This window comes from Hetaerina americana, unplaced genomic scaffold (assembly GCF_022747635.1).
Source record: "Hetaerina americana unplaced genomic scaffold, ioHetAmer1.1.p SCAF_45, whole genome shotgun sequence".
Classification (NCBI taxonomy): domain Eukaryota; kingdom Metazoa; phylum Arthropoda; class Insecta; order Odonata; family Calopterygidae; genus Hetaerina; species Hetaerina americana.
The window spans coordinates 3,509,628-3,531,492 of NW_027287041.1; the positions used below are offsets into that span (position 1 = coordinate 3,509,628).

A 21,865-nucleotide genomic window follows, 5' to 3' on the forward strand; every position below is an offset into this window, starting at 1 on the left:
GAAAACTGACCAAATGACTCATTTATGTTTCATATCATTTTTAGATAAAAGGATATTCGAGACACTTCAGCAATCCAAATCTTTGCAAAAATAGGCTGATATTGATTTTATTTCACCCAATCAATGGATTTGAAATGATACACGTTGAGGAATGCGTTGACATGCGCGAGCTAGATAATGATCCTTTCTTTCCAAATGATTCGATCACATTTATTGACCCATCTGCCATATGTTGTGAACTGCTGGTATGAGGAGAACAGAAGAAGAATAAAAAGCGAGAATCCAAATAGTCGTCAGCTTTGTGAACTTGTTTCGGGTTTTGACGACTTTAAATGTTTATTCACGTAATATGTGTAAGACATCCTAACAGTTAACTTTAATTTATTCAGTTAATAATCCTGCGCAACTGAAAACGTTCAGAATGTGTGATAAAATCGATTTTGTAGTGTGCAGATTGTGTCTAAACAGTGGAGGAGAGTTGATAAATATTTTCGACGAGCATACTAAAACGGAATTTATGTTGGAAAAGACTATAGAGGATCTAGTAAATGTTAAAGTAAGTAGTGTTGTGTGTGTGACGTCTGTATAAAATATATTTGTGGTGGATCTTTGGTGAAATCAATCGGTAATTGGTTTGTAGATTCCGTACGATATCGGGAGAAAGTATATTGGTAGTTTGCCAAGTGGTGTTTTGAGTATTCTATGGTTAATACTTGTTTTAAACATATTTAATTAGGTTGTGGAGGATAAGAGGTATCCCTGGTTGGTGTGTTCTACCTGCATGGAGAAGCTCACGGAATTCCGACTATTTAAACATAGATGTGCCGAGTGTCTGTTTGTTTTCTACAATCGCATCCGAAAGAGGTCCAAATCAGCAACAAAAGACTGGATTACTAATCGAGAGGAGGTCAGTTGTATTCATTAATGTTTAACGATGCCTGTCACGAAGACATTTTGCCCAATATGAATATTTAATTGCATATGTTTCGATCAATGTACAAAAAAGCATTCCCGATTCTCATAACTTTATGATCAATCAGAAACATATTGAAGTTAGTTTTGAAGTGAAAATAATCACACTTTTAGTCAGGAAACATTCAAGTCGACTGAAATTCTGCTATTAAATTATTAGGTTAACTGATGACGGAAGGCTATAATCATTTTTAGGTGAAAACTCTTGCCACACAGTTTCTTTCCCTTATTAACTTAAACGACAAAAATCCTTTGGAGACTAAGTGAAAAATGGTGAGTAGGGCGAGGAAGTTGGTGTCTTAGGAAGGTTCGCGTGGGTAATAAATAATATCGAAGAAGTTTTTATTTGTGAAGAGACATTTTGGATGTATTAAACAACCAAATATTTCGCTTATCACTCCTAACAAACACAAACCCAACATCCTTCTCTGCAACCTCTTTATCGCCGCCTTATGATTTCCCCCAACAATCCCCTCTCAATGCCAATAACATTTCCTCATTTGTTTCCGTCTCTGTCCACTTCACCTCCTTCATGTCCAGATTACATGGTCCATTATGAAAATAATCCGCAGGATTTTATTGTGGCGCGACTATTCGTGGCAGCGCGATAAAATCGGTCTGGAAGTGTGGTCGGAGGTCTGCCCTTCTAAAGCAGTCGGTTGCCAGTTTGCTCCGAGCATTGTGAGCGGAAAGACGTGCCTCCGCGTGAAGAGTGTTTTTTTTCAAATTTGTAACTTTGAGTGGCCAGCCACACGTCCTTCATCGTTACCAACTTCCCGGCCTGGAGTACCACCCCAGTGTTCCCCCAGTCTCTTTACAGTCCCGATTTGGCTCTGTGTGACTTTTATTGTTTTCCTGTGTACTGAAGAGAGAGAGAGGGCTAAAAGTAAGAAAGCATAGGGAGACCGTAGAAAACATCGAAAAGCATGTTCCAACGTACCTGTGAGAGACATTCCCATCGAGAGAGGAGTTTCAGGGTGCTTTCCAGGCATCGCAGACATGTATACACATGTGTATCATAGATTCAGATATCAAAGTTCAACAAGTCTTTTCTCAACATCCTTACTCCGTGTCCCTGTCATCTCTGTATATAAAATAATAAAAATACTCGGCAATCATTTTGAATGGAACCATTTGGCTTCACTGACCAGAGGCTCTTGGTTCGATTCCCAGGCACACCTTACTGGACACCCTCTGTCGTTCACCCGAGCCGTCAGATTCTTAATTGGGTACCAGTTGTCTTCCTGGGAAACCATGGGTGACAGAGGCAAAAGATCTGATCCCCTCCCAATTATTAATACCCTGAAATGGGTGAATTTTACATATTACAGTATACAAGGGCAGTTCAATAAGTACCCGTGTTTGATGACAGAGGGAATTCCTGAGGGAAGTTTATGCTATCATCGTGTGCTGCCATCTATCAAACGACGGTGAAACAAATTTCAGATTGATTTAAAGGTTGGTTTGGATTTGGCAGACGTGTTTTTGTGATTTTCGCTTGAAGATGGAAAAAGAGCAGTATCATTCGGTAATTCCCTTTTTGTTTTGTTTTGGATGGGAAGAAATGCGAGGAGAAGAAAGCAAAGTTGGATGCTGTTGGATGGGAACACTTCATGTCATCTATGACCACAGTTAGATATTCGTTCGACGAATTTAAACGTGGGCGAACATCTGTATTTGATGAAGAGCGACTAGGACGCCCACGGCAGACATGGTTATACCGAGGAAATCATTCAAAAAGTCCACGCCATGATTCTCGCTGATGGACGAACAAAAGTGCGTGAAGTAGCAGAGGCCATGGGAGGTGTGTCGACTGGAATGGCAATTAATATTTTACACAAATAGATTGGCAAAATGAGAAAATTGTCTTGCCCGATGGGTGCCATGGCGATTGCTCACGGTGGACAACAAGCTGATCCCGGAGTTGTCACCGCCAAACTGCATGAACTACATTATGAATTGCTGCCGCACCCCCGTATTCTCCTGATCTGGCTGCCTGCGACTTCATGGACTGTATGAACTACGTTATGAATTGCAGTTGCACCCCCCGTATTCCCCCGATCTGGCTGCCTGCGACTTTTTCTTAGTCCCTAACATGAAGAAATGGCTCGGGGGAGAATAAAATTGAGCTCAAACGAGGAAGTTATCGCCGAGAGACAGGGACGTATTTTGGAGAGAGTTCGACAAATCCTATTTTTTTAAGGGATTAAAAAAATGGCCAGAACGTTGGGAGAAGTGTATATCTTTCTAAAAGGGGGACTTTGTTGAGAAATAAAAAAAATATTTTTGAAAAAATGGTTTCTTCATTTCTAACATGGTTACTTATTGAACTGCCCTCGTAGTGCGTAGTATTGGGTGAACTCTACCATCACCTACCAAAGTGACCATTGTGTTGTTTAATGTGTTTATTGTTTATAAGGAGGTGAGTGATGTCTTGAGACATGACAACAAGGGTGTGGAGAAGCCCGGAGAGGATTTGGTTGACGGTACATCAGACCGAGTATGGGCGTTGAGTAGTGCCGTGGAATCTGTTGAATATTCAGTCCGAGCAGCAATGGTTGAGACGGACGACAGTTATAGAGGGGGCGCGCGGGTGAATTGGATGGCCGAGAATAATTGCAGACCAGTGGAGATTCAGGTGAGTGAGTTGAGCAATTAAGCATTTCTATGTATGATATTTCTATGCAGAGGTAACTATTGCTGTATGATTATTATGGGAAGAATCAACCCCAGCCGTACTCAGTAAGGGCCTTTGGTCACAGGGAAAAATACACTCATATGAAACCCATTTTATTGGAACTTTTAGTTAGCATCATAACTAGTTCACTTCTCTACATAATCGCCGTTCCCTTCGAAGCATTTTTCATACCGCTGCAGCCCCTGCTTCTCATAACCCCTCTGAGCATAGAAGCTCGCCGCCTGAGAGAGTTGACAACCGATTGACATTAAAGCCGTTCTTGTGTTCCTCTGCGTGGTTTCTAAACGTTTTCCATCCGAGCCACTGTTTGCCAAGTGCAAGAAGAGGTAGTAGTCGCTAGGTGAAAGGTCAGGACTGTATACGGTGGGGGGCACAAAAACTGTCTCGTCCACTGGACATTCTCTGTGCTCTTTTTGTGGTGGTCGGCTTAGCATTTTCGGTACACCCAGCTTGCACACAATTTGTGGTATCCGAGGTTTTTTTCCGTGACAATATTGTAGACAGTAGTGCGTCCTAGTTGAAGAAATTTCTCTGCCAGATCATTATAAATCGTCAATCGACGATCACATCGTAGTTTTTGTTCCACTTGCGAAACAATTTAATCGGTCAGAATATACTGTGGGCCTGCCATCTTTGCTCCTCGTAAATGGACATTTGTTCGTACATTTTTTTTAAATCACTGGCACAATTGTCTCTGACCTTTCCTTCACTCTAATGATATCTAACTGTAGGTCCATAAACTAGGGTCCATAACTCCCGATGAATTTCATTTGCAGCCAAAAATCCTTTTGCAATACAAGAATCGTATGACAGAAGAACGCACTTCACAGCTGGCTGGAAGATGTATGATTGTGTCCCGGACTTTGTTGTGTTTGGATGACCAGGGACAAGCAAACGACTTCTGAAACAAAAAATGCTGTTATAGCTTCTCAATGAATCAGTAGATGGCACTGCAGGAGTAAAACTGTGTCCTGAAGTGCCAATATTTAAATATAAGCAAACGACCCTTTCTATATTAATATGCCTTGTAATTACTATCTGTTTAGGAGTTGTATTGCAAAATTAGTTGCTCTCAAATGGTTTTGGTGTAAAAATTACTTTAAAATATTTCGCCAAAAAGATTTGTAATGTTGATGTTCTTATTTTGAAATGTTTATCATCTGACATTAATAAATCATAACGTTTGTATGCTTTGCAATAGTTTCCCGGTGGGATCAAGAGAGAAATTGATGACGACACAATTACCAGTGATGCTATTGACATGAGGGTTGCTAATGTCCGAGATGACATGGTCGTTGTCAAGAAGGAGATAGATACTGCCAGTGGATGCTCTGGTTCTCTGGGAGGGGATATTGATTCGTCCATGGTCCCATCAATGCAGGAAGCTGGCAGTCATCAGTTGGACAATGAGAAAGCAGGAAATTTGGTGAGTGCCCATATCAATGTAATTTGTATAATTGGCCATCTGTGGTTTGAATTCCGTGTATTTCAAGGTAAAACTTTGCTGTCTTTATGTCACTTTATTTCTGATATAAAGGGTGCATTCCCATAGTAATGCAATTATTAAAAAAAGTAATTTAGTGTACAGATTTGCACAAACACTTAAAATTTTTCAAAGCACTGCCCACAGATTGCACCAACACTTAAAATTCTTCAAGTTATGTCCACTGATTTGCTCAAACTCTTAAAATTCTTCAAAGTACTGTCTACAGATTTGAACAAACACTTCAAATTCTTCAAAGTTATGTCCACAAATTTGCAGAAACACTTAAAATTCTTAAAAGTACTGTCCACAGATTTGCACAAACACTTAAAATTCTTCAAAGTACTGTCCACAGATTTGAACAAACACTTAAAATTCTTCAAAGTACTGTCCACAGATTTGGACAAACTCTTAAAATTCTTCAAAGTACTATCCACAGATTTGCACAAACACTTAAAATTCTTCAAAGTGCTGTCCACAGATTTGCACAAACACTTCAAATTCTTCAAAGTACTGTCCCCAGATTTGCACAAATACTTAAATCTTATTACAGGAGTAGAATACTACAGAATTACAACAGGAGTAGCGAGTTGATGGCACCCTTAAGATGTTAAATGGTATGAATGATGACATATAACTACATACAGTGTGAGGCAGTTATCTCATGACAAATTTCATTTGGAATTTCCCGTCATATCTTAGTTCCACTAGAGGTGGCGTTTGGTGTTCTTTTAAAGTTATAGGCATCTAATAAACAGTCATAATAAACTCCAAAATGGCCAAGAAATATTACGTACAAGTGTGGGGTACAATTGTAAGGGCCGATATTATGGAAAGTGTTCCCGCTGGGCGTTATGTTTTGAAATAGTTCAATTCCACGGGTACCCAACGGAACTATTTGCGATATTGTGGCCATAAGTAGAATGCTTTGGAGTGGTCTAAGGGGAAGGTTTCGCTAACCTGGTGAGGAAACGGCATTCGAGAAAATGCTCAGGTGCTGATTTCGGAGGAATTTTTGCAAATTTATGCAAATTTGCAAAATTTAATGAAGAATCTTGTGTAACCGTGTGTGGTAACTGTTGGCCTAGGGGAGATAATATACAGGGTTCGTCCGGAAAATAAGTGTACTGATTTTTTCCCGCCGCTCCAGGTGCGCCCAGCACCGCTCTGATGGGCTGCGATTGGAGGGGGGTATGTTGGCAAGCGACGCTGAAAAAGGCAGTCGGCTCTGAGCTGTGTTGTAGTGAGGAGCTCTGTTAACGCGAACCTCCACGCTCGACCCACGTCACGGAACGCGATGCCGAAGTTTTTGGAGCTGCGTTATTCCATCAAATTTGCGGTAAAGCTTGGGAAATCGTCTACCGAAACTGTCGGTATGATTAACCAGGCTTACAGGGGAGTCAGCCATGTCCAGAAACATGATCTTTTGGTGGCACAAGATGTTCGTGGAGGGCAGAGAAGAGGTCGATGACGTGTCTTCGAGAGGTTCCCGATGATGCCTTCGCGGGAGCGTTCCAGGAATGGGAACGACGCTGGAACAAGTGTATCGACTCACAAGGGTCCTATTTTGAGGAATATTAGCTTAAGATATGTAAAAGTGTAATAAATTTTTTTTCCTGAGCTCAGTACACTTATTTTCCGGATGAACCCTGTATGTCTTTTTGAAACAGCATGGTGCATCAGCTCACTATGAGTGATTTTAGTCCAAGACTGACTCTCACAGAGATGACATTATTGACGTGTTCTTGTCAATAGGAGTTCTGGTCCCGCCACGAATACTAGCGTGGACTTAAACTCCCCCAGTTGACTATTACATATGTTTGGGGCATAGTCGAAAGAAGAGTTACCAATTATAATGAGACAAGGCACCCTAATGTTACATCTATAAGCACCGCTATCGTAGCAGCATTTGCAAATATGGACAGCGCTATTTTTAAGAGCTCGTGTGAAAAATTCAGGTTAACAAGATTGGAGGCAATCATTGCACAGCTGAAGGGGGTAATTACTTTGAGTAATGTCACTCTCGAAAGATACTTGTATGGAAAAGGATTTTAATTTTAATTTTTCATTCTTTGATTAATCCATTTGCTTTTAAACAAAAGGCGGGGTACTTCTGTTACTGCCCATGCAGAGGGAAGTAATGTTGATAGTGGCCATTGGCAGGTTGGGTGGTAGTATTAGTATTAAGGGGAGGTGACCGACATCCGAGGTCATTTGCACCATAGGGGATGGGCAGGAAAGGATGAAGGGTGGAGAGAAACCTGGCGTCGGCATTAGCCTACTCTTAACGAAAGGCGCCAAGGGGTCAACAGCTTAACGTCCCATCCGACGGACAGCGTACTCACTCAAAGTGCACTCCACAAAGCACCTCAAGTAGGGATCGAGATACCCTCACTGAAAAATATTCAACACCGCCGGGATTTGAACCCGGGCCCTCTGGGTGGGAAGCCAGTATGATAGCCACCATACCATCTCGATCCCCTCCCATTTCTTTTAACCCTCTTAGTGCAGTGGGGATTCCAGGGGTGCTAGTGAGAAGTGCGAAGGGTAATTTAAGAATATGTATCACCTTAGGAAAAAAAACATTATGAAGTTTTTTGTTTAGATATCCATATGCAGTTTTGTTATTTTATAATAAAATGTTGTAGTTAATAATGATGATGTTATACATTTACATCATCTGAAAAATAAATGTAATTATTACAGTATTATAAATTTGAAAAGTATTTTTTTAGCAATAATATTTCGATTTTTAGACACAATACTAATATTTTTTCTAAAAACATTTTTCAATAAAACTACCATGTTTAAAATATAATAAAGAATCAAAAAAGACATGTAGAAAAAATTATAAATACGAGGGTCATCCGGAAAGTAGTACCCGTTCGTGAAATAAAGACGCAAAAGTAAATATTAACAAACATAAAAAATTTTATTTGAAAGAGGATACTTTAAACTACTTCTCAACATAATCTCCAAGCAAATTAAGGCATTTGTCATAACGTGTGACAAGTTTCTGTATTCCTGCTGCATAGTCCTTCGCCGCCAGCTCATTGAGATACGCGAGGGACCCATCTTGCACAAATTTTTGCATAATGCAGATGGTGTTTAACAATTTCATGAACAATTGTTCGAGAAACATTGGGAAAATGCTCACAGATGTCATCAATTGTGACGCGCCGATCGTTCCTCACGAATTCGTCAACTGAGCTCACCAGTTGGTCTGTAATGACAGACGGTCTCCCCGAACGCTCATCGTCGTGTGTGTTCCCCCTCCCCATGTTGAAGTTGCGACACCACCGCCGAACAGACGACTCGTCCATTACATTGTCTCCATACACCTCCTTTAATTGGCGATGAATATCACATGGGCGAACGTTTCTTGCATTGAGGAATTTAATCACTGCCCTCACTTCACAACTGGCGGCGTTCTCAATTTTTTTAAACATTGTAAACAATCACAGAAACAACACAGGCAATGCTAGCGTCACGCAACTTGGCTCAGAGAAGGCAGACAAGCCACTGAAGCTATCTGACCTCGTCCAGCGGCTACTCGCGTCGTCAGCACTTCATGCGGCACGAACGGGTACTACTTTCCGGATGACCCTCGTAAATATAGAAAAACCAGTGAATTGCAAATTCTTTTGTCAGCCTCCGCATAGTTCGACTTTGTTGAAAAGGCTGATCTCACTGAGTCAAATTGGGACTTGGAAAAGCATTTAAAATTGCTAATAAAAAATTTAAAAATGTGTTATATAATTGTATGGAATTCACCCTATTCAACACCACCGGTGACGAAGAAATCCCGGTGGTGTTGTATAGTAAGTAGGATTGAGATACCTCTGAAAAATATTCAACACCACCGGGATTTGAACCCGAGCCCTCTGGGTGGGAAGAAAGTACGTTAGTAGGTTGGAGGTGGAGGGAATGGAGGCAGAATTTAAACGGTGGAGGAAGTGATATGATTCTTTCATGAAGGAGGGCAAGGAGAGTACAAGAGGTCATAGGTTGTGGTCAATATTATTGCTAAAAAAATATTCTTCAAATTTATGATACTCTAATAATTACATGTATTTATCAGATGATGTAAATGTATGATGTCATTATTAACTACAATATTTTATTTTAAAATAAAAAACCTGCATATGGATATCCAAACAAATAAATTCACAATGTTGTTTTTCCTAAGGTGATGCACTTTCTTAAATTAGCCTTTGCACTTCTCACTGAGTACCCCTGGAATCCCCACGGCACTAAGAGGGTTAATTGTCAACCATAAAACAACTTTCCCCTCATTGAATTGAACCTTCCAAAACATCAACTGATATTACATTTCCCACAATAGAAACAAATGTTTACGGGAGGAGAGGCGTGTGAGAGACTTCACAGATAAAAATTAAGTACAAATCATTGTATTTTCAAAGAAATACTTAGGTTGAAGGAAGTGTTTTCATTCCCCTAACCACTACTGCGATCTGTAGAAGAGGAACTGCAATTCACTGGTTCTTCTTTTTATTTATATATAATTTTTTCTGCGTGTCTTTTTGATTCTTTCTTTTATTTAAATATGGTAGTTTCATTGAAAAATGTTTAAAAAAAATATATTAGTATTGTGTCTAGAAAATTGAAATATTATTGCTAAAAAATATTCTTCAAATTTATGATACTGTAATAATTATATTTATTTATCAGTTGATGTAAATGTATTACATCATTTATTAACTACAATATTTTATTTTAAAATAAAAAAAAACTGCGTATGGATATCTAAACAAATAACTTCACAATGTTTTTTTTTCTTAAGGTGATGCATTTTCTTAAATTAGCCTTTGCACTTCTCACTGAGTACCCCTGGAATTCCCACCGCACTAAGAGGGTTAATTGTTAAGCATTGTATGCACAGTTTAAAATTCATCTTACGAATGTTGTTGGGATATCTGTTGGTTGTTTGGTATTTTCTAAGTTTTTCTTTGACCTTGCAGGACCGTTTGGGAGATGACGAATTCATCCCGTCTTTAAATGTGGATGTGGAAATAAAGGAGGAATGTGATGTGGACATTCCTCAGGGAGAAGGAGTACTTCAAGGGAAAGTTTTGGAAGGACAAGGTAAAGAGACCTTTCTCTTTATGTTTTCACTTTTGCTAAGTGTAAACCTCTTTCTTCCTCCCCTGTGGACTCAGTCTGTCGAATAAATGATCAAACTGTGGCCATTAAAAGCACCCTCATTGGAATTCCTCCTCTTTGAAGTCATCAATTAAGCTTTGAATCAAAGCTCTCCGTTCACGGGATGTCACCGCGTGGGTTGTTTTTCTGACAACAGTTTCACCTGTGTTTCAATGAGCGTCTTCAGGTCGAAGTGTTGGGAGTTCTTCCTTTCTCTATTCTCTCCTTGTCCCATTCTCTTGCCCTTTTCCGTCTTAAGATGGTGTTTGACCTCAACACAAGATGGTAGTGTGTTCGTATCCCGGCAGCATTGAAGGTAGGCTAAGGATTACAGCAGTCCTCCCTTCTACTTCGGCAGCTTCTCAAATCTTCTGAGACTCTCGTTGAAACACGGTCTAAACTGTTGTCAGAAATTACATTTTATGGGGATAGGAAAATGTCACAAAGGGGGCAGAGATCTATTAAGAATTAGGAGGTTGATCAAGAATTAAGTTGATTGAATTTTATAATGCCAGAAACAACGGTCAATGTTGAACTCAATTGCTTTCTCCCCGCTGTCATTCCTCGTAGCTAAACCATCATCCCACCACCTCGTCACCATCTCTTCCTTCACTTAAAATGGCATTCCAATCCAGTATAACTATGAAATGTTTCCCTCTCTGAGCACTGTTCAAATCGGAAAAGAAAATACTCTGTTCTCCCACGTACATTTTATTATTCACAACCTAGGTTGTGACTTAGAAAGTCATCTTCAGGTGAAGCGCAGAGGACAAATAGCTTTATATGCAAGATAGAGAAGAGTAGATGCCGAATAAGTGGGGGAAGGGGTGGAGGACTGTATGGTATGGTACCGTGGGGGGCTGTGGAACAGAGTGGGGGAACGGAAGGAATACAGGGTCCCACCCAAAAGTGGTAGGACTGAATTTTTTACGAGAATTTTATTTACGATATACTTACATCGACTTAATAATCTTCAAAGTGTGCTCCTTGAGCTGCTACACACTTAGTATAACGTTGTTCCCATTCCCCGTACGCCCGCTGGAAATTTTCTTTGGGGATGCCGTTGATGACCCTCGTCGAAGCCTCTTGAACGGCCTTTATCGAGTCAAAACGTCGTCCCTTGAGCTGTCTTTTCATCAGGGGGAAGAAGAAAAAGTCCGGTGGTGCCAGATCGGGAGAATAGGGTAGGTTGGCAACGTGGCAATGCTGTATTTGGCCAGGAGCTGTCTGACGACACTCAGAATTTTCGGCACCATCTTGGCGCACACCTTGTGCATGGCCAAATCCTGTGAAATAATGCGTTGGACGTTGGATGCAGACAGACCCAACTGGTCTGCAATTTCTTCAGTGGTTAAGCGTCGGTCTGTGTTCAGCAGTGTCCTCACTCTGTCCACATTCGTGTCGGTTCTTGCCATCGACGGCCGTCCGGAGCGATGGTCGTCTTCAACGAGCTCCCTTCCCTCTTTAAACAACTTGTGCCACTCAAATACTGTGGAATGGCTTAAGGCAGTGTCCCCATAAGCCTGCTTGATCATATCGAGGGTCTCAGTTGCCGTCTTCTCGAGTTTTGCACAAAAATTCATGGAATAACATTGCTCTAAATTCAGATTCATTTTGTTTTTCGATGCGGACAAAAAACTTGTTTCACTAAAAATGGTGTCCTCACTCAACGACAGCCGGCAGGCGACTGAGGTTGGTGTCGGTCTGTTGCTAAGAGCCCCCTCCACCTTACCCTGCCAGGCAGACCCCCCTCCACCGCTCCGTTCGCGCCAGAGAAAATCAGTCCTACCACCTTTGGGTGCGACCCTGTACATCAGGTCATTAACTAATATACCCTTATAATGACTGCTGTTGGAAATTCCTAATCGTTCCAAGGCATCTAATCTTAAGCCTTTCTTCTCTAAATGTAGATCCTTGGGAAAAAACTGACTTGTGTGGTTATTGTCCATTGGGTGCTCGGCGAATTGGGTAGAAGGATTAAGGTTTTTGAAACTGGCATAGTGTTCTTTTACACGTTCTCTGAATTTCCTCCCAGTTTGTTCAATGTAAATAGCAGAGAGCCTTCACATCATAATTTAAACCAACCACTCTCCCTCCCAGAATGGGAATTTTGTCTTTGCTGTTTGATAAAAAGGTTCCCTTAGTTGTCTTTATAATAGAAGGTTGGTTTTATTTTGTTCTCTGGAAAGTTTCTGCTTGCTTTACAGAATAAATTCCCTAGAGAGAGAATTCTTTTCCATTTCAATATGTCTTTCAATGGGAATTGATTTGAAAATTGATGGTTAGAAAATACTATTAATATTCTATCCATAACCTGCTCTATGTTGACTATGTTTCTTCCTACCTCTTCATTTAATACTATGGCAACCCCTTGCTGGCTCCGCATCTCCCATCACTATCAAATTTTTCCTTTCAGGAACACATGCGATTATGTCCTCTAACTGATCGTATATCCTATCGACTTCTTCCTCCGTATGGTTGCTCGGTGGCATGTATATCTGAAGAATGACCACATTCTGCTTTTATCTCTGCTAGTAATATTCTATCCGTTACCTGCTCTATGTTGACTATGTTTCTTCCTACCTCTTCATTTAATACTATGGCAACCCCTTGCTGGCTCCGCATCTCCCATCACTATCAAATTTTTCCTTTCAGGAACACATGCGATTATGTCCTCTAACTGATCGTATATCCTATCGACTTCTTCCTCCGTATGGTTGCTCGGTGGCATGTATATCTGAAGAATGACCACATTCTGCTTTTATCTCTGCTAGTAATATTCTATCCGTTACCTGCTCTATGTTGACTATGTTTCTTCCTACCTCTTCATTTAATACTATGGCAACCCCTTGCTGGCTCCGCATCTCCCATCACTATCAAATTTTTCCTTTCAGGAACACATGCGATTATGTCCTCTAACTGATCGTATATCCTATCAACTTCTTCCTCCGTATGGTTGCTTGGTGGCATGTATATCTGAAGAATGACCACATTCTGCTTTCATCTCTACTAGTAATATTCTATCCGTTACCTGCTCTATGTTGGCTACACTTCTTCCTACCTCTTCATTTAATACTATGGCAACCCCTCGTTGGCTCTCGTCCCCACCGCTGTATATTATTCTATACTGATCACTCCAGTAATCCCCGCTATTCTTCAATCTCACCTCGCAGAGACCTAAAATATCTATTTTACCCCTTTCTATCTCTCGTTTAATATTCTCCAGTTTCCCTGTCCTCATCATTGTCCTAACATTCCACGTTCCTATTCTAACTAATGTGGTCTTCTTCTCCTGCGTCTTCTGTCCTGCTGTTGGCAGCTTTCCTTTGCAAGGGTATCATGAGATGATGACCGCAGAAGCCTTGCCTCTCCCGCTGACACCATCAATCTATGGCCGCCCCACTTGTGTCAGACAACTTTGCAGACACCTCACTGAGGAACGGATGCTTTCTTCCCGTGGGCATTCCATCCATCTATACTGTATTCAAACACCTCATCACCATCAATTCCTTCATTTAACATTGCATTCAAATCTGGTATAACTACGAAATGTTTCCCTGTAGGAACACATGCGATTCTATCCTCTTAACTGATCGTATATCCTATCAACTTCTACCTCCTTATGATTCCTCAGTGGCATGTACGAGGGCAATTTGAAAAGTAAGCTCCCTTATTTTAATTTTCATTACAAATCAAATTTATTCCTACCTTTATGTATATCATATGGAAAGGTTGAGCATTTAGCTATTTTTCTACATAGTTGCCTTGGCGATCAATCACTTTTTGCATCCTTGTAAGCAGCTTTTTAATACCGACGTCGTACCTTTCTCTAACCGCATCACACGAAGCCAACTATGACGACTGCTTCTTGCATTTCCTTGTTTGACTGTTGTCTGTCTGATCTGTCATCTGATTAACTCATGGTTTTCTCTACAGCCTGCTGATACCCCTGCCTTGTCAATATAGTCAATGCCTCTACATTCCATTTCCTAACCCGCCACTCCTGCCTTATCTTTCTGAATTGGATGCTGCTATTCATAACCACTAAATTGTCAGAGTCCGCATCCACTCCCGGGAAGCTGTGTGAATTTATCACGCTGTTCCTAAACCTGTGTCTAACCAGGATATAATTTAACTGATACCTTTCTGAGTCACCTGGCATTTTTCATGTAAAGCTAGGCATTTTGTGGTGTCTATACCAAGTGTTGGTGATGACTAACCCCTGTCTCCTGCAGAACTCAACTGCTTTCTCCCCGCGGTCATTCCTCGTGCCTAAACCCATAGTCCCCCACCTCATCACCATCCCTCCCTTCGCCTACCATCACATTCCAATCCCCCATCACTATCAAATGTTTCCCTGCAGGAACACATGCGATTATGTCCTCTAACTGATCGTATAACCTATCGATCTCTTCCTCCGTATGGTTGTTTGGTGGCATGTATACCTGAACAATGACCAAGTTTGTCGGTTCTGCTTTTATCTGTACTGGTAATATTCTATCTGTTGCTTGTTCTATGCTGTCTAGGCTTCTTCCTACCTCTTTATTCAATATTATGGCAACCCCTCATTGGCTCTTGACCCCACTGCTGTATATTACTAGCTATAATTTTCACTCCAGTAATCCACGCTATCTTTCCATCTCTCCTCGCATAGTGCTAAATTATGTATAATATATGTATATATAAACCGTAATCTCCCAACTCATCACCATATCTTCCTTCGCCTACCATCACATTCCAATCCCCCATCACTATCAAATTTTTCCTTTCAGGAACACATGCGATTATGTCCTCTAACTGATCGTATATCCTATCGACTTCTTCCTCCGTATGGTTGCTTGGTGGCATGTATATCTGAAGAATGACCACATTCTGCTTTTATCTCCACTAGTTATATTGTATCCATTGCTTGTTCTATGCTGTCTAGGCTTCTTCCTACCTCTTTATTCAATATTATTGCAACCCCTTGTTGGCTCTTGTCCCCACTGCTGTATATTATTCTATACTTATCACTCTAGTAATCCCCGCTATCCTTCCATCTCACCTCGCATAGACCTAAAATATGTACAACATTTCCCTGCTGAAACACGGTTCATCTCAGGACTAACCCATTGCATGGTACAACTCTTTCAGGTGGTGACCAAGGACAACATGGTCCAGACAAGGATGGTGCGGGGAATTTTCAGCACACGTGTCAAATTTGCAAACAGGAATTTGCAGAAAAGGACATTCTCAAAGCTCACATGATACGTGGGCATCCTGTTAACCGGAGTCAACCCAGAGGTGGCGTTAGGTCCAAGACGTACCGGACTAAATGCGATTCGGATCCGTCAGTATACACTAGGCGAAGGAAATACCAGTGCCAACACTGTCGAATTGATTTCACTTTAAAGAGAGATCTTAGGAGGCATTTGTTGACTCATAGTGATGTGTGCGAGAATAAATGCGAGATTTGCTCGAGGGAATTCTCTTTGAAAAGGAATCTTAAACGGCATATGCTGCTGCATACCGGGGAGAGACCGTATAAGTGTGGTATATGTTCGAAAGATTACTCGAGCAAAGGGGATCTGAACCGTCATATGCTCATACACACGGGGGAAAGACCTCACAAGTGTAATCTGTGTACGAAGAGTTTCAAGTACAAGCAGCATCTCGAGGGACACGTCCTGACGCACATAAGCGAAAGACCTCACAAGTGCGAGATGTGTAGTAAGGGTTTCATTCGCAAGCGAGACCTGGAAATGCATGTACTTATTCACAGCGGACAGACTCCTTTCAGGTGCGAGATATGTTCAAAAACGTTTCGGTACAAGAGTAATCTCAGGAGACACATTATCATTACTTCTGGTGAAACGCCGCAGAAGTGCGATGTTTGTTCGATGGTGTTCCATGATAGACGAGGTCTTACGAGGCACTTGAAAGCGCACTCGGGGAGTAGTCGATTACAATGCTATCGCTGTAATTTCACATCCATTTCTAAACGAGTACTAAGGCAACATTTGATCGAAGCACACTAGAATCCCAAAAAAGGATTGATTGATACTCAAGAACACATTGCACTGAGGGTAGACTGCAGACTAATGCACACACTGCTTGTAGAGAGCACACAAAATGACCTTGGGAAGCACTCCGGGTTGGCATGTGGAAGTAACATTCCCCCATCATCATGCATGTCCAGTTGGAGGATGTTCCATTCACCCAGTGCAGTATTTTGGGGAGAGTTAGTATGGAGACGTGTACCAGTGCTACAAACAGAATGACCTTTAGAAGAACTGCTGGTGGCATGTGGAAGTAACATTCCTCCCTCAACATGCCTGCGCAGGTCAGAGGTCACTTTATTCATCCAGTGTATTTTGAGAAGCGGGAGTATGGAGACGTGTACCAGTGAAAGAAATAGAATGACCTTACAAAGCAGTTCTGGTGGCATGTGGAAGTAACATTCCCCCATCAACATGCATGTCCAGTTGGAGGATGTTCCATTCACCCAGTGCAGTATTTTGGGAAGAGTTAGTATGCAGACGTGTACCAGTTCTACTAATAGAATGACCTTCAGAAGCAGCTCTGGTGGCATGTGGAAGTATCATTTCCCTCCCAACACGCTTGCTCAGGTTGCAAGGATGGTTCATTCATCAAGATAATTTCAGAAGCAGAAGTATTGAGAGATGTTCCAGTACAACAAACAAAATGACCTTGGGAAGCACTCTGGGTGGCATGTGGAAGTGACATATCCCCCCAACGCACACTCGCAGGTTTGAGGTCATTACTTTCATCTGGTGTATCTTGAAAAGTTGAAGTAAGGAGATGTGTTCCAGTGCTACAAATTTAGTGACCTCCAGCACTACTCCTGGTTGGCAAGTGGAAGTAACATTCCCCCTCAACATGCACGTGCAGGTTCAAATTCATTGCATTATTCCAGTGTATTTTGAGAAGCAGAAGTATGGAAACGTGTTTTTGTACGACAAACAAATTGACATTCAGAAGCAGTCCTGGTGGAATGTGGAGGTAACATTCCCTCAACGCATTCATCCTATGTATTTTGAGAAGCGGAAGTATGGAGACGTGTTCCAGTGCAAAAAATAGGATGACCTTCAGAAGCACCCTTGGTTGGCATGTGGAAGTAACATTCCCTCCTCATCATGCACTTGCATGTTTGAGATTACATTCATCCGCTGAGTATTGAGAACTGGAAGTATTGAGAGGTGTTCTAGTACAAGGAACAAAATGACCTTGGGAAGCACTCCTGGATGCCATGTGGAAGTGACATTCCGCCAACACCCACCCTCAGGTTTGAGGACATCAAAATCATATGGTGTAGTATTTTGAGAAGCCAAAGAATGGAGGCATGTACCAGTGCTTCAAATAGAGTGACCTTCAGGAGCACTCCTGGTTGGCATGTGGAAGTAACATTACCCCATCAACGTGCATGCTCAGGTTTGAGGTCGTTACATTTGTTCAGTGTATTTCGAGAACCAGAAGGTATGGAGACGTTTTCCAGTGCTACAAATAGAATGATCTTTAGGAGCACTCCTGGATGACATGTGGAAGTAACATTCCCCCAACACTCACCCGCAGGTTTGAGGACGTCAAAGCCATATGTTGTAGTATTTTGAGAAGCAAAAGATTGGAGGCATGTACCAGTGCTACAAATAGAATGATCTTCAGAAGCACACCTGGTTAGCTTGTGGAAGTAACATTCCCCAACAACGTGCATGCTCAGGTTGGAGGTCGTTATATTCATCCGGTGTGGTATTTTGAGAAGTGGAAGTATGGAGACTTGTTCTAGAACTGAAAAATGAACTTAGGAAGCACTCCTGGTGGTTTGTGGAAGTAACATTCCCCGCAACATGCACAGGTTTGAGGACTTTAAAATCATCAAGCGTATTTTTAGAAGCAGAAGTATGGAGATGTGTACTACTACCACAAAAAATGAACTTGAGAAGCACTCCTTGTGGCATGTGAACGTAACATGCCCCCTCAACATGCATGCGCAGGTTTGAGGTCGTTAAATTCATCCTGTGTATTTTTAGAAGTAGAAGTATGGAGATGTGAACTATTACCACCATAAATGAACTTGAGAAGCACTCGTGGCATGTGGAAGTAACATGCCCCCTCAACATGCATGCGCAGGTTTGAGGTCGTTAAATTCATCCTGTGAATTTATAGAAGCAAAAGTATGGAGACGTGTTCTAGTAGTATAAATGAAACAATATTCAGAAGCACTCCTGGTTGGCATGTGGAAGTAACATTCCCCCTCGACATGTATGCGCAAGTTTGAGGTCGTTATATTCATCCATAGGGGATAGCTTAACTGGCTAATGAGTTGACCAGACGTTTAAGGGATCCAGGTTCGAATCCCGGTCATGGCAAAAGATTTTTATACTCTGAAATATTTGTGTTTCCAGTGTGGTTGAGGTTATTGGCCATCCTAAACAAGGGTTATCTTCGAGGAATGTGCTGAACGCAGATGTCCTTTTGTTAACAGTGGTTATTGAAGGAACAGAGTCCTAAATCACACTATTGTCAACTTTGAATGAATTTCCTTATGTGGTTAATCCATCCAGAACTAAGACTTTTCTAACTGCACCAATGTAATTATGAGATTGTTGTTTATTTGTAAAAAAACATTAAAATTGTATTTATTTTCCTGAAGAAGTTTGAATTCTAATGTAAGAAAGAAATGTTTAAAGAACCCTGTACAACGAGCTTTATTGAAATATTATGTATCAAAATAAATGAGGGTGAGGAGGAAATGTTCTCGGCCTGATACAATGAATGATTGTGATTTTGAGTTAAAAAATGATTTGATTTCTCCACACAATCTCCCTTGACTTCAAGACACACTTGGTCCAGTGTTTCTCTGACATCAGTATTCCTTCCAAGGTATGTGATAGTATGGAAGACTGAAAATATCCATCAATGGCTGTCTCAACTTCTTCTTTGGATGCAAAGCACTTCTCAGATTGTAATTACTTCATGCTAGGGAACAGAACGAAGTCTGAGGGTGCTAAATCAGGAGAATAGGAAGGATATCCTAGATAATCGTGCTCCTAATCCCGTAGTTTTCCCATCGTCAATGCACCTTGGTGAGCAGGTCCATTGTCCTGGTGAAAATTGATCTTTTTCTTCTTCATACCAGGCCTCTCCATGCTAATTTTGGCTTCCAGCTAGTCAACAAATTTGGAGTAATATTCATCTGCGATTGTTCTGCCTTTCTCAAGGTAGTAATCAGTTGACAGGATCCATTTTGCATCCCAAAACACACTGGTCATGACCTTTCCTGCAGATGCGATCAACTTTGATGTCTTTGGTGCTGAACCACGGGCTTCCACACACTGCTTTGACTGCTATTTCGTTTCTAGGGTGTATTGGTGGACCCATGTCTCATCAATGGTGACATCATCATTCCTGCGTGGGTTTTACTAGTTGAGCAATGCCACGCTCTCCCTAGCTTTTCCCACAAACCTCATTCTTTGCTTAGACTTTCCTCATTTTATTGCACTCTATCTTCACTGTCATTTAATTTGAGTATATGTAGGTGTATTCTTAATTTATGTATGTATACGTATGTATGTATGGGTGTGTATGTGCGTACTTATGTTAGTATTTATGTATGTGTATGAATGCATGTATGTATGTTTATGTGTGTATATGTATGTGTGTGTGGATATGTATGTATATGTGTATGTATGTGTGTGTCTATATATATATGTATATACTTTTTTCTTTTCGATGTGCAAATTTGGATTAATGAATTTATGTCCATCTCTATGTGTTTCTGTTTAGATTTGAATGTAACTATAAGTTTAAATGGCTAATATAATATGTATTTGACGATGGGTTAAATGGAAGAAGGGACCATTTGGTCTCAATTTCGCCCAAATAAAGACCACTATCTACCTATCTATCTATCTATCATCGCACACATTTGGTCAGTTTCCTCTTGAATCGGTCCCAACATTTCTGCGAAATTCGTTTGCAAATTTGCTTTTGATTGGCATTCAGCAAATGCAGCACCCATCTTAAGCAAAGGTTTTGCATCCCTAATTCTTTGTGCAAAATGTTTTGCACCCTTTCTTCTGATATCCAAACAAGGCCTTAGCTATCTCACTCACCTATCGTCCAACATCGTGCTTTGCTTTTTTGATGGTTTCCGATAACTTTGTGGTGTTTGGTCGTCCTCCAAGTGGTTCATCTTCGATTGATGTTTGACCACGTTTTAAAGTCAGCTTTTCACTCTTTTCAACTGTTGATTTCGAAGGAACACAGTCCCCATTAGACTTTTGTCAACTTGAGATGAATTTCCTTATGGTTTTAATCCATCCAGAATGAAAAGTTTTATAAAATTTGTTGTCTCAAGCATAACTTTATGGAATTTGCACGGAATAAATGAAACGAAATAATTTTGTTTGTAAAGAAAACCAAAAATGTGTAAAAAAATAAGAACATAACATCCCCCTCTTTGCAAAGCACCTCATCGAAAGTGATCACAAAAGTGACTTTGTGATTAAAATTATTCAATTTGAATATCAAGGTCAAAGGCTTGATGCTTTGGAGAAGTTGGAAATTTTGAAATGAGTCCGTTGGAAAAATGAACTTCCTGATGAAATTTTGTATCCTTCCCACTCCTCACTCCTAGACCTACCACACTTCCAATTCACTGATTGACACCAGTATGTGGATTTCAGAGTCAATTCAGAGTCTAAACAAACCGTTCAATATCTGAACTCATGGTGTAGCAGGAATCAGCTAAATTTAAATTTGGAAAAGTCCGAACTACTTTACTTTGCAAATAAAAACAAAAACATGGCCACTTTTCCAATTGAATCAAGTGGAAAACTAATTCCCCCAGCGCCCCATGCAAAATTCCAAGGAATAGTTCTAGACGGGGGGTTGTCCTGGTGGGAGCATATATGTCACATGGGCAAAAAAACTGAATACCATTTGCTTCCTTAATAGAAGCATCAGGTTTACCGTAACAAAGGATGTCCTTATGTCAATATATTATGCAAATATCTACTCCTGTATAGTATATAGTATCCTTTCCTGGGGTTCTTCTCCGCTGGCAGACACAATATTCAAAATTCAAGAGCGAGTCTTACGCCTAATTGTCAAAGCAGAGCATAATGCTCCTTGTCGTCCATTATTCCATAAATTGAACATTTTACCTTTGCAATGCATTTATATTTATGCATTACTAGTGTACACTTTTGTAAACCTTTCAATGTATGACACAAATTGTGGTATTCACCACCATGGCACCAGGTCTAAAAATGATCTGCACCGAACTTACGTAAGAACTAGAACCTACTCACAAGACCCTAAATGTATGGGTCTCCTTATGTTTAATTAGCTAAATGAGGACCTGAAATCCAGCACAAACATTTGTCTATTTAAAAGGAAATTGAGTGCTTTTCTTCAAAGGAATTTGTTCTATTCTATTAGGAATTTCATGGAACATGAAACTTAGAATAGGTATACGCATTACATTGTGTATTATTGTATATATTGACGTGTCCTATACTATGTGTACAATTTTTTGTATGATGCAG

The 21,865-nt window shown here is 40.7% G+C and overlaps 1 protein-coding gene across 1 annotated transcript; it reads left to right on the plus strand.

The window, feature by feature from the left end:
• Positions 1 to 326: 326 nt before the first annotated feature.
• LOC139693212 (zinc finger protein-like) lies at positions 327 to 19,070 on the plus strand. Its single transcript, XM_071591315.1, has 6 exons — positions 327 to 556; positions 737 to 907; positions 3,392 to 3,610; positions 4,872 to 5,096; positions 10,136 to 10,259; positions 15,450 to 19,070. The coding sequence occupies exons 1-6, from the start codon at positions 422 to 424 to the stop codon at positions 16,331 to 16,333; spliced, it is 1,758 nt and encodes a 585-aa protein (XP_071447416.1). The 5' UTR covers positions 327 to 421; the 3' UTR covers positions 16,334 to 19,070.
• Positions 19,071 to 21,865: the final 2,795 nt, after the last annotated feature.